Source organism: Cebus imitator, unplaced genomic scaffold (assembly GCF_001604975.1).
Source record: "Cebus imitator isolate Cc_AM_T3 unplaced genomic scaffold, Cebus_imitator-1.0 Scaffold160, whole genome shotgun sequence".
Classification (NCBI taxonomy): Eukaryota; Metazoa; Chordata; class Mammalia; order Primates; family Cebidae; genus Cebus; species Cebus imitator.
The window spans coordinates 799,072-813,332 of record NW_016107475.1 but is presented as its reverse complement, the minus strand read 5'-3'; the positions used below and the strand labels follow the sequence as shown (position 1 = coordinate 813,332).

At 35.9% G+C, this 14,261-nt stretch overlaps 1 protein-coding gene across 1 annotated transcript in view; it reads right to left on the bottom strand.

Moving 5' to 3' along the window:
* SEC63 (SEC63 homolog, protein translocation regulator) overlaps window positions 1-14,261 on the bottom strand; it is an 81,373-nt gene that overhangs the window by 36,972 nt on the left and 30,140 nt on the right. The window contains exons 3-8 of the mRNA XM_037743943.1: window positions 13,284-13,398; window positions 10,836-10,948; window positions 5,607-5,668; window positions 4,802-4,860; window positions 3,649-3,699; window positions 1,401-1,509 (exon numbers count right to left, since the gene is read on the bottom strand). Of these exons, the coding sequence (XP_037599871.1) occupies window positions 1,401-1,509; window positions 3,649-3,699; window positions 4,802-4,860; window positions 5,607-5,668; window positions 10,836-10,948; window positions 13,284-13,398 (509 nt within the window). The remainder of the gene's footprint in view (window positions 1-1,400; window positions 1,510-3,648; window positions 3,700-4,801; window positions 4,861-5,606; window positions 5,669-10,835; window positions 10,949-13,283; window positions 13,399-14,261) is intronic.

Here is a 14,261-nt window from a genome sequence, read left to right as displayed (position 1 = left end):
GGTGAAGCCCTGTCTTAAAAAAAAAAAAAAAAAAAAAAAAAATTTGTACTAAAAAAAAAAAAAAAAAAAAAAAAAAAACGTGTAATGTACTCACAAAAGGCAGATAGTATAGAAGTTAAATGCATAGACCGTGGTATTTTGTCACTTCCCAGCTAAATGACCTAGGACAATATTCTTCATATCTGTTTATCTCAGTTTCTTCATATGTGCCTGACACACTGCAAGCACAGTACTTGTGTGAGCTATTACTAATACTACCCTCAAATGTTTACTTGGTAACAACCATTCCTAAAACAGCTAAAGTAACCAAGAATGTGTAAAGAAATCCACCAGCTAAATAATGCTTCTCTGACAAAACTGTGTAAGGCTACCACCATCAGAAAAGAAACAGAAATCAAGATGATTAAAGCAAAAAGCACACTTAAAATTATAAACATGAAACATTTTCATAAGGGAGTAAGTTTCTATATTAACATTTCAATCCAGCTTTAGGAAGAGTAATATTTTCAATTATAGCAAAGTAGTATTAACTCATCCAGAAATATAAAATCTGTTCACACACAGTCATATGATCATGAGAAGTCTACCATTAGTAAGAAAATTAGTAAAATTGCCAAATCCAAAATACAGAAAAGTCCATTTTGGTCCCAGAAACACAATTTAAAACTTACATACTTTTTTTTTAAAAGGAAGAATGGGAAGCATCTGTGATTTTTGCAGAGTCATCATTCTGAAAGGCAACACTATATCTCCCAGGGATAAACTACGAAGTTTGCTTTATAGAATCAAAGAAAGTACTGAAAATAGGATTTTTTTCTTAAGAAATTTTTAAATAAGAACTGGAAATGAAATATTGTAGCAGTTTTCTTTCAATACACCTAAGACTTTTTATTTTTACTACAATTAATACAGTATGATGTAATCGTTTAAGGCTCAAGAACCAGACTGCCTGGGTTCAATCCTGGATATCACTTACTGTGTATCCTCGATTGTGTTACTTTCCTGTGCCTCAGTTTCCTCATCTATAAGATGTACTTTAAAACAGCACTTACTTATGGAAGCAGAGCAAAAATTAAATGATTCGAGACATGTACAGTCCCTAGCAGTGCCTGGCATACAACAAATAATAAATGTTAGCTAATATTACAAAATATGCACGCATAAAGGCTTATAGTAAAATTTCTGATGAAATATATGAGTAAAAGTGAATAATGGAAATGGAAATTAAGAAATGTGATAAGGCTACTGGCATTTTTTTCTAGCTTTAATTATATAATTTATCTACAAAACTATACAATGGAATTTCACCAGTACAGAGTTAAGAAATATATGTCAGCCCCACCACATAAGTGAGTTACAAAACAATGTGACTAATAGCAAAGTTACTTAAGTTTACTTACGTTTCATATCCATATTTCGGGTTTTATAAACAAAGTATGTATAAATCTGTGTTGTGCGTATTAGAATCTGGTCTCCACTATAGCGTATTGAGCGATACCACCAAGAGCCCTAAAACACAAATAAAATTAAACAAGAAAGAAAGTACAAAAACTATGATATCCTGGGCAAGGTGGCACACGCCTATAATCCCAGCACTTTGGGAGGCTGAGGTGAGAGGACTGCTTGAACCCAGGAGTTTGAGACCAGCCTAGGCAACATAGTGAGACAAAAGAAAAAGGAAAATGCAAACATTAGCTAGGCATGGTGGCACACGCCTCTACTCCCAGCTACTCAGGAAACTGAGGTGGGAAGACGGCTAGAGCCTAGGAGGTCAAGGCTGCAGTAGCCATGATCACACCACTGCACTCCAGCCTGGGTGACAGAGGGAGGCTCTGTCTCAAAAAAAAGCAAAACAAACCCCTGAAAAATGTTAAGTTTGATGCAAAATATGTTTTTGGTCAAATATCCTAAATGTTCATAAACCAATAAAAATACCTGAGACTTACAATAAGTACCTCTTTGTTGCATATTTCAAGTAGTTTCTTTTGCAAATATTTATATCGCCTGAAGCCTAAACACTAACCTAAGTCACTGCAGATATATGATTAAAACATTTATACTTTGGATAGAAGTTCCTTAAAGACAAAAAAGGAATAAAACTACCCACTGCTATAAGCACCAAGCTGGTTCCTGACACATACAGCGTGTCTTCAATAAATATTTAATAAACAAATGTAGGCATTATTTTACAGGTGACATGACGCTTTCATTCATATTAACTAATATGACTGGATCCTCACAACAATCCCTTGAAGAAGGCAAGACAACTTAACTATTAGGCTCACCACGTGACTAAAAGGAACTCCAGGATCAGAAAGGACATAAGTCACAAAAGTAATAAATGGTAAAAATCATAAATTGTATGTCATCTCCATATTATAGCATTATACAGCTATTTCAAAAAATGAGGCTGTTCTGTATGTTGCATTCCCAATATATTAAGCAAAATATGTAACAGGATAATGCATACAGTAAAATCTCATTAAAGATTCTTTTTCAAGTGAATGTGTGTACATAAATGCATAAAAAAAGATTTGAAAGAGAAAATACCAAATTTAGCAATGATTCTTAAATAAATGAAGCTGAGGGTGGTAGTGCAGGAAGACTTTCATTTTAAACTTTAAATATATCTGTGTCAGCCAGGCATGGTGGCTCACACTGATAAGCCTAGTACTTTGGGAGGCCAAGGCAGGATAATCGTTTGAGCCCAGGAGTTTAAGACCAGCCTGGGTGAGACCCCATCTCTACAAAATAATCAGAAAAATTAGTGGGGCATGGAGGTACACATTTGTGGTCTCAAGCTACTTGGAAGGCTGAGGTGGGAAGATTTGCTTGAACCCAGGAGGTAGAAGCTGCAGAGAGCCATGTTTGCACCACCTCACTACAGCAAGACTTTATCTCAAAAATAACAAATAAAATTAAAATGGACAGTTCCTGTATTTCTGTATTTAAAATATATATACCTAAATACATACACACATACATGTATATATGTGTATATATGTCTGTGTTACCTCAGTTGTAACTTTTGTGATTTTTGTTTTTTTCTTTGAGACAGAGTCTCACTGTGTCACTCAGGCTGGAGTGCAGCGGCACGATCGACTCACTGCAACCTCTGCCTCCTGCGTTAAAACTGCATGTTCGACTAATTTTTGTATTTTTAGTAGAGACAGGGTTTCACCATTTTGGCCAGGCTGGTCTCGAACTCCTGCCCTAAACTGATCTGCCCACTTCATTCTCTCAAAGTGTTGGGATTACAGGAGTGAGCCACTACGCCCAGCCAATTGTGGGTAACTTTTGAATTGAGAGGATACACGCATTAACATGCTCAAGTAATGTCACTTTTAGAAGACCTTTAAAAGTACAGTTGTGTAATTTTTTTTCAGTTGAGGTCTCACTCTGTGGCCCAAGCTGGAGTGCAGTGGTGGGGTCATGGCTCACTGTAACCTTAAATACCTAAGCTCAAGCGATCCTCCCACCTATCTCAGCTTCAGTGCTGGAATTACAGGTATGAGCTGTCTCACCCAGCAAGATTCTTAATTTCAAGGATCAGTGGGTTATATTCTAACACAAATTAAAAATCTTACAGGGAGACTTGGAAACATGTCAATCCCCTTTCCAAAAAACTATTAAAGAGCTAGAACTTACCACAACAACTGGAAGAATAACCATAAATGCCAATCCATATACAAGTAAAACCTAGAAGTGAAGAGAAAAAGAATTATAGCCTTCATCAGGTAAATTAAAACAACATCCATAAATTTGAGATTTACAATGGGGGAGCCACTATTGAAAGCATTCCTCATGTATTATCTTGTTCAACTCCAAGAGAAGGTACCATTATTACCTTTCTTTTGTAGGTAGAAAACCTGAAGTACGTATCAGTTACATAACTTGTCCTAGGACACAGCTAGTAAATTGTACAGCCAGGATTTGAACTCAGGTAGTTTGGCTCTAGAGTCTATGTTCATATCCACTATAATAAATTACCTTTTGTTATTTACTGACACAATATAGATTAACAGCAGCAAAATAGTTTTGTAAGTTACATTTCTCTTCCAGTCAGCAGGTACTTATATATCCACAACCTATAAGTAGTTAGTGCCTTGGAAATAAATGAGATAAGTAGTCCCTGGTGAAGGGTTCCTTTAGCTAAACATCAGGAGCCACTTCACAATGCTGTTTACTAGCAATTTTTATCTACTGATTTTTCTCCTGTTATTTGATCCTAAATCTGGTAGTAACAGTTCCTTCTCAACTATTTCTAATAACCAGAAGCATAACAAACAAGCTTATGCTGCAACTGTATACTCCTTAAAGGTAACCAGTTTTAATCTGCCACAAAATAACTTAATAGCCATTTTCAAAACAAATTACAGACTGTGTGGATTTTGTTTTTATTGCTTCAAAGACAGCTTTTAGACAGCTGTGGGGGGCCAAGCCAGGCAGATCACTTGAAGTCAGGAGTTCAAGATCAGGCTGGCCAGCATGGCAAAACCCCATCTCTACTAAAAATGCAAAAATTAGCAAGGCATGGTGGCAGGCACCTACAATCCCAGCTACTCAGGGGGCTGAGGCAGGAGAAGCACTCAAACCCGGGGGGCGGAGGTTGCAGTGAGCTGAGAGATCAAGCCACTGCACTCCTGCCTGGGCAGTAACAGAGCAAGACTCTGTCTCAAAAATAAATAAATAGCATACCAGTATTTTCTTTGTAATAGTTCTTCTTATTTACCAAGACAGATTGTACACAACAAAAATTTTGTCTAATACATCCTAATGTGAATTATTTAAATGCACTCACCAGAATTGAATTTTTCTGGTCAACTATCCAAGCTGGCAGGGCAATTCCAAAGCTTGTGGCTGAAACAGAAAAAACATCAGTTTCTGAAGAATCTCTACTTTTAGTTTTAATAAGTATATTAAATATATTTGGGATCTATAAATAAATATATCTCAAAACTCTCCCCCAAACACAAAAAAAAAACTTTGAGAAAGATTATCTTCTTAGTAGGTCCCCATTACATAAAAGTTTAGGGATATAGTTTATACCTGAAACTTACAATTTTTCAAGAAGGAAAAAGAAATCCTGTGTAAGTACAAATTCCTTCTTTCAAGAAAATATAAACTATTTTATATGTCCTGAGTTTACATAAACACTATGAACACATGGGAAAATGTGAAGTCAGTAAAGAAAAATACATTTTTTTGCTCCAAATTTTTACCAACTAGTAATTGGAAATGATAGTGATTACTTTTCTCTCCAAATCAATTTAAATTATATCTTTTAAACTAGTCTTTAGAAAAAAATAATAAAGCTGGGCACAGTGGCTCACGCCTGTAATCCAAGCACTTTGGAGGCCAAGGCGGGTGGATCACCTGAGGTCGGGAGTTCAAGACCAGCCTGACCAACATGGTGAAGCCCTGTCTTAAAAAAAAAAAAAAAAAGAAAAAAGAAAGCAAAAATTAATGAGAGCTCAATTTAACCTATGTTAAACTCCATGGTGATTGTAAGTTCGGTAAGAAAATAAAATTATTCCTTTAATCTGGTTAACATTTTAAAAATATATACCATATTGCCAATATTTTAAAATCATCATTTACCACACCTTGAGGCCCATCTGGATTTCCAAATTCTTCCCAATTTTTCCGGGACTCTTCATCAGTTAAACTAGCAACAAAAGAACCAAGTTGCAAAATTAGAAAGCCACATCTGAAAAATAAGTACTCATATAGACAAACCCCATTAGCCAACCAACTTATTTCTTAGACTGATTTTGTGAATCAAGAAAAGTCTCTCCAAAATCAGAAGAAAGGGAAAGGGAGGAGCAAGAAATGGTGCATTAACAGAAAATACTAACTACTCCACATTGATACTAATTCCTGGTTGGCCCATGGTTCTCAAGCTTAGCCAGTTCAACCAGAAAAAACTTTAAAGGCCACTACATTTTCCAAGAAGGCAGGGAGAATTGTAGGGGATTTTTTTTTTCCTTATACTCTCATATATTTTCCAAAATTTCTTCAATGAGCATGTTTACACATCAATAATGATAAATATGTATTTTTTTAAACATAAACTTAATTCATAATGGTAGCTTCCCTACAAAACAATAGCACCACATTCTGAAAGAAACAAATGAACACCACACGTAAAACTCCATTGCTGTGGGTAAGGTAATTTGCACCATGCTAAGTTCATAATTTTTTCCTAAGCCAACTGCCAGAAGAACTAGGGTAATTTCTCCTAAACAGCAGCTTCCTAACCCAGGTGATAAGAAAGTTAGAGTGATTTTTAGACACCTAAAATATAACCCCTGACTTTGACAATGGCTCAAGGTATAGAGTCAAGAATGGTTTCATTCCAGTTCCCAATGAAGATGTTAATATTCCAATTCCTTAGAAAAATTTACAATGTAGTTAAGGAATATAAGGCAGACCCTCCTGACACACACACATACACTAAAAAATGACCAATAACATAATAAGGAAGACATTCTTGGAGACCAATTGGTAAAAGATAGCAATCTCAAGGACAAGTGCTATGCAGAAAATGTAGTACACATTTCTGAAGTCCTAATGGCACTGCTTTATTACAGAATCATATAGTAATTCACACAGATAACAGCAAGCCACAAAACAAGAGGAAAGAAGGGACATAGTCAATATCCTTTACTAAGTACAAAAATAAGTAAGGTAATATCTCCCAAACTTCTGACAATCACATGCCACTTTCACAATTTGCTATTATAACTGAGAATCCAATTACAAGCAAACTTCTTATTACACTTTGCAGATAGTCATGTTTTTTACCGATTGAAGGTTTGTGGCAATCCTGCAACAAGCAATTCTATCAGTGCCATTTTTCCAACAGCATGTGCTCACTTCATGTCCCTATGTCACATTTTGGTAAGTCTCATAAGGTATCTAATGTATTCACTGTTGTTTTATCTGTTATAGTGATATGTGATCTGTGATCTTTGACATCACTATTATTATTGGGGGGTTGGCACACAAACTGCACCTGCAGAAGAAAAAGAACTTAATACATATGTGTTACAAATGTTCCACTGACTGTCCATTCCCCCATCTCTCTTCCTCTCCTCATGCCTCCCTATTCTCTTAAAAACAAGATTCAAATTGGGCAAATTACCCTAAAATGGCCTCTAAATGTTCAAACAGAAGAAAGACTCACACATCTCTCACTCTGAATTAAAAGCTAGAAATGACTAAGCTTAGTGAGGAAGGCATGTCAAAAGCCAAGGCAAGCCAAAAGCCAGGCTTTTTGTGCCAACAGTCAAGTTGTGAATTCAAAGATAAAGAAACTTAAAAGTGAACACACAAATGATAAGAAAGTGAAACAGCCTTGTTGCTGATTTGAAGAATGTTTCAGTGGTCTGGATATAAGATCAAACCAGCCACAACATTCCCTTAAGCCAAAGCCTAATCCAAAGCAAGGCCCTAACTCTCTTCAGGTCTACGAAGGCTGAGAGAGGTGAGGGAGCTGCAGAAGCTAGCAGATGTTGGTTCATGAGATTTTCCAAAAGAAACCCTCTCCACAACAAAAGTGCAAGGTGAAGTTGCAAGTGCTGATTTGGAAGCTGCAGCAAGTTATACAGAAAATCTAGCTAAGATCACAATGAAGGTGGCTACACTAAACAAATTTTCAATGTAGATGAAATAGCCTTATATTGGAAAAATATGCCATCTAGGACTGTCACAGCTGGAGAGAAATAAATGCCTGACTTCAAAGCTTCAAAAGACAGGCTGACTCTCTTGGTAGTGGCCAATGCCATGGCTGACTTTAACTTGAAGCCTATGCTCATGTGCCATTCCGAAAGTCCTAGGGCTCTTAAGATCTATGCCTAATCTATTCTGTTGTTCTATAAATAGAAGAACAAATCCTGGATGACAGCACATGTGTTGACAGCATGGATTACTGAATATTTTAAGCCCACCATTGAGACCTACTGCTCAGAAAAAAAATTATTCCTTTCAAAAGATTACTGCTCATTCATAATGCACCTGGTCACTCAAGAACTCTGATGGAGCTATAAAAAGAGATTAATGCTGTTTTCACACCTGCTAATACAATATTCATTCTGCAGCCCACAGATCAAAAAGTAATTTCAACTTTTAAGTCTTATTATTTAATATACACACATTGCACTGAGCAATGTCAGAGGCTGAGGTGGCCAGATCACTTGCGGTCAGGAGTTCAAGGCCAGCCTGGCCAACATAAAACCCTGTCTCTGCTAAAAAAAAAAAACAAAAATTAGCCAAGCATGGTGACACATGCCTGTAGTCCCAGCTAATTGGGAGGCTGAGGCAGGAGAATTGCTTGAATCCAGGAGGCAGAGGTTGCAATGAGCCAAGATCACACCACTACACTCCAGCCTGGGCATCAGAGTGAGACTCCACCTCAAAATACATACATACATACATACATACATACACACACACACTTTGTAAAGCTATAGCTGCTAAAGACAAAGTGATGCATCTGATGGATTGGTAAAGTAAGTTGAAAAATTTCTGGAAATAATTCACTATTCCAAATGCCATTAAGAACATTTGTGATTAATGGGAAGAGGTTGAAATGTCAACATTAAGAGGACTTTGGTAGAAGTTGATTTTAACCTTCATGGATGACTTGGAGAGGTTTAAGACTTCAGTAGAGGAAGTCACTACAGATGTGCTAGAAACAGCAGAACTAGAAGTAGAGCCTGAAGATGTGACTGAATTGTTGCAATCTCACGATCAAACTTGAACAGATGAGTTGCTTCTTACAGTTGAGCAAAGAAAGTAGTTTCTTAAGATGGAATCTACTCCTGATGAAGATGCTATGAACATTGTTGAAATGACAATAAAGGATTTAGAATACTATATAAACTTAGTTGATAAAGCAGTGGTGGGATGTGAGAGGACTGACTCCAATTTTGAAAGAAGTTCTACTGTGGGTAAAATACTATCAAACCAGCATCAAATGCTACAGAGAAATCTTTCATGAAAGGAAGTTAACTAACTGACGCAGTAAACTTCATTGCTGTCTTATTTTAAGAAATTGGCACAGCCAGCCCAACCTTCAGTAACCACTATCATGATCAGTCAACAGTTATCAACATCAAGACAAGACCCTCCATCAGCAAAAATAATGCAATTTGTCAGACTCAAGATTACGAGCATTTTTTAGCAATACAGTATTTTTAAATTAAGGTATGTACATTGTTTTTTAAGACATAAGGCTACTGCACACTTAGTAAGACTATGGTATAGTATACACAACTTTTAGATGCAGTGGGAAACAAAAAAATGAATGTGACTCACTTCATTGTAATATTTGCTTTATTGCAGGAGACTGGAACTGAAACTGTAACTCCTAAGTATGCTTGTATTTACTAAAATGTTTAAAATGAGTTCACAAAATTATGCATCACTGAGTCCTCAAAAAACAATCTCATATTTTACTCTTTCATTCAACATAAGAGCTCTGTGGGGATGTACTTATGAAGAGTCCTGAAGAATCTGATTAATTTTTATCTCTTGGAAGATTAATACCCAAGAAATCACTGCATCTAATTTTACATACTCTATCCTGCTTCCCAAAAGTTTGTACAAATGTTCCTCAAACTTTATAAATACACAGACATATATGTGTGCATATAATGTATATGTGAGTATATCTATCTCACAATAACGATGCACCTTACCTATGTCTGCATCTAAGCCAACAAGGAAAATGATTTGGAAGTTCTGAAAAGATTCATGAAGAAACTTTCTGAGCAGTAAAGAACGAGACCTTAAAAATCCACATCTCAACAAGTACAGTAGTTATTAACTAAGAATAACCTTGTGTGAAGAATTATAAAAAGAAAAAGACACCAAAAACAAAGTACTTAAAAGTAAAAATTACACTTGTCTTTAAATAGCTTACATGAGATTACAAATTGCCAAAACAAGAGAAATAGATCAAGCCTAATTTACAAAAATCTAGAAATGAGAACAAGATCTAAGTATTCCCTCCTCTAATCAAGATGCTAATAAAATAGCTCAATTAACTTATCATTCACCACTTAATTTAGTCAAACCAAGTTTACGTGGCAAAAATTAAAGTTTAATTAAATTAAGTTACCAGATTATGGCTGCTGTGTAGTACCCTAAATAACAGACTCAACATGAAGTAAGCACTTGGAAAAAGTATACGAAAACTACTTTACTATTTTATTAAAACAGAAAACTAACTTTTTTTTTTTTCTTTAAGAGAGGGAGTATTGCTGTGTCATTGAAGCTGCAATGCAGTGGCATGGTCATGGCTCACTGCAGCCTTGACCTCCCAGGTGCAAACAATGCTCACACCTCGGCCTCCGAAGTAGCTAGGAATACAGGCACACAACACCACACATGGTTAATTCTTTTATTTTTGTTCATGCCTGTAATCCCAGAACTTTGGGAGGCCAAGGCAGGCGGATCACGAGGTCAGGAGGCTGAGGCCATCCTGGCTCACACGGTGAAACCCCATCTCTACTAAAAATTAAATAAAAAAAAATTAGCCGGGCATGGTGGCACGTGCCTGTAGTCTCGGCTACTGGGGAGGCTGACGCAGGAGAGTTGCTTGAACCCCGGAAGCGGACGTTGCAGTAAGCCAAGATCATGCCACTGCACTCCATCCTGGGTGACAGAGTGAGACTCTGTCTCAAAAAAAAAAAAAAATTATTTTATATTTTGGGCCCAAGTGATCTTCCTGCCTCAGCTTCTCAAAGTACCGGGATTAGAGGCATGAGCCACTGCACTTGGCTTACCTGTACCACTCTTAAAAATTTGTAATGGATCCTGATACTTACGCAGCATAAGCTTTTGCTATCCTCATGAACATAACCTCATCACCTCCTTTATCTGGATGAAATTTAAGTGACAGCAAACGATATTGTTTTTTAATTTCTGCTATTGTGGCTCCCTGAAAAAAAAAAGCTTTCTGTTAGCACAAATAAGCGCAATTTTGTAAAGAAATAATCCTATTTTGAACTTAAAATATGAACTACTCAGTATTTTGAGAAAGACAAAATCCATTTTCATCCTATATATTTTTCCCATAAATTTAATTATATATGTGTGTGTATATATATGTGTGTGTATATATGTACATATATATACACAAGTATATATATATAATATATATACTTGTGTGCATATATACATATAATATGTGTATATATGTGTGTGTGTATATATACGTATATATGTATATATTTTTATTTTTATATATGTGTACATATATGCATATATTTTTATTTTTATATACATATATACACACACACATATATACACATAAATGTATACATACACACATATATGATTAAATTTATGGAAAAAATATATAGGATGAAATATAAATATATATATACATATATGTAAACACACACATATATACACACACACACACACACACATATATACAAACACACACACACACATATATATATATACCTTTTTTTTTTTTTTTTTTGAGACAGAGTCTCAGGCTTGCCCAGCTGGAGTGCAGTAGCACGATACCAGCTCACTGCAACCTCCACCTCCTGGGTTCAAGCAATTTTCCTGCCTCAGCCTCACAAGTAGCTGGGACTACAAGCACTTGCCACCATGCCCAGCTAATTTTTTTGTATTTTTAGCAGAAACGGGGTTTCACCGTGTTAGCCAGGATGGTCTTGATCTCCTTACCTCATGATCCATCCTCCTCGGCCTCCCAAAGTGCTGGGATTACAGGTGTAAGCCATCATGCCCACCATTCATCCTATATATTTTTTAATAAAAACACTTACATTGTCCGATATATGTATGTTATTGAGCAACTACTATGTGCCACACAGTACACTAGGCACAGACCCTCCTTAGTTTGTACTATATGAATGTCTGGATCAAGCCATCTCCTGAGCAAAGACTTGAAGCAAAAGTAAGTGGTATAGGGGAGAAAACAGAGCACTAGATTGAGCTTGGCTACTAAGTAAGAAGCTTGGAACTCCAGACAAGACACAAATTTTCCAGGCCTCACTTTCTTTTTCAAAAAAATTAATAAATAGGGAGTACATACATATACTCAGGGCAACTTGAATATATGCTCCCAGGTTTAAAAAATTATATATTTTTATAAAAGGCTATATGATCTCTAGCATTAATTTCAGTTCTAACAATTCTACTGATAAACCCAAAAGACTTTTTTTTTTTTGAGACAGTCTTGCTCTGTCGCTTAGGCTGGAGTGCAGTGGTACACTCACAGCTCACTGCAGCCCTGACTTCCACAGTGGCTGGAACCACAGGTATGTGTCACCACGCTCAGCTAATTTTATTAGTTTTTTGTACAGATGAAGGTTTCCCTATGTTGCCTAGGCTGGTCTCAAACTCTTGGCCTCAAGCAATCCTCCCACCTCAGCCTCCCAAAATGCTAAGATCACAGGCATGAGCCACTGTGGCTAGCCAAAAGACTAGTTTTCTATTTGGGACCCATTAATCAGGTTTAATCAAAAGATCAGCTAAGGGACACGCTCAAGGTTAACCTAAATTTCTATGACAATGATATTAATTACACTAGTTTCACTTTAGTTTTAAAAGACAGAGTCTCGCTCTGCTGTCCAGGCTAGAGCGCAATGGCATGGATCATGGCTCACTCCAACCTCAACCCTCTTGGCTTAAACTATACTCTCACTTTGGCATCCCAGGTAGCTAGAACTATAGGCATGTTGCCACCACACCCAGACATTTTTTTTTTTTTAGTAGAGACTGGGTATTACTATGTTGCCCCAACTCCTGACCTCAATCGATCCTCCCACCTTAGCTTCCCAAAGTGCTAGGGATTACAGGCGTAAGCCACCGACCGTGGCTATTAGCTCTTTATAAGACCCCCCCACCTAGACTTTACCACACTGCTTAATCGTCAATGAATACAAGGTCATATGATTTTTATCATTCAACTAACACAAATTAACTTCGCAGTTTTAACTTTGCATTAACGAATATTACAGATCTCTCTTAAAAATACGCCTTTAAAAAATGTTAACCTCTCTTCTCATCTTCAAATATTCTTATATTTTAGCAATTGAAAACCAATTATTAATAACATATCAACAGTTACAGCTTAAAAATTAGAATAATAGAGATTAAACATCTTATTTTAATAAAAAATTAAACTGACCAAAGTCTGATTTCTATAGGAAAGGACAATTTCTTTTAGAATGAGGACTTCTAGCATTTTCATGGAATCATTAAACTAATGTGCATTATATAAAAATACTACTTACAGGATCCAAATTTAATACTTCATAAGGATTGTATTCTTGGTATTCTCGGTCTGTTTTGGAAACTTTATATGCAAGGAATAAGAACAATGCCCATCCTGCAAGCAGAACTATTTTCCTGTTTAGGAAAAAGATAAGTGAATCATAAACAAATACATCTGCAGAGCCTTCCTTTAAGAGTCTAAAGATATTATGGCAAGGTCAAGGCAAAAACTCTAAAGTAGTACTATATCACTATGCTACTGACTCAAATTCTACAATTGCTGGGCTGCAAGCTCCTGTTACAGCAAGGGCATTCTTTATAATCCAGTACAGTGTCTATTATGTCATAGATTTTCTCAGTTGCTATTTGCACAATTTTAAATACAGAAGTGAATTCAACTTATTAACTTATTGGACCCATTAAATTAGATCAAAATATATAAATACTAAGTAAATCATTTAATGTAAAAAAGAATTATTCTGACATAGTAATTACACTTTTATTAAGATAAACTAGGAAAAACAATTGGTCACATGTGCAAAAATAAATACATAGCCTTGTTTATAGTAGTAAAACTCTGGAAACAACCTAAGTGCCCATTCATAGGAACTGGTTTAATAAACCATTTTTAGAGAAATCATTAATTAAATCAACCACAAGCTAGCCACACAATGCAACATTTTGTAGCCAGCACTTATAGAAAGATGTTCGGAATAGGCTAAAATAAAGGTATAAAAGAACATATAATTTGAAAATAAACTATTTTCTGCTCCCTCCAGTGTGTTCTATTGAGTAAAAATATGAAAAAGTTTAAAAAGCACTGGAGTGGTTAAAGAAAAACTCTCATATACTATATACTGTAAAATAATATCTGGCAATAAGGCATTAAAAGCCCTAAAGAAATACAGACTGTTTTTCTATCAATCCACTTGACCTAAAAAAATTTAGAAAAAGTTAAGTATATAAAGTGTAAAATAGCGGTCACAGATGTAAATAAG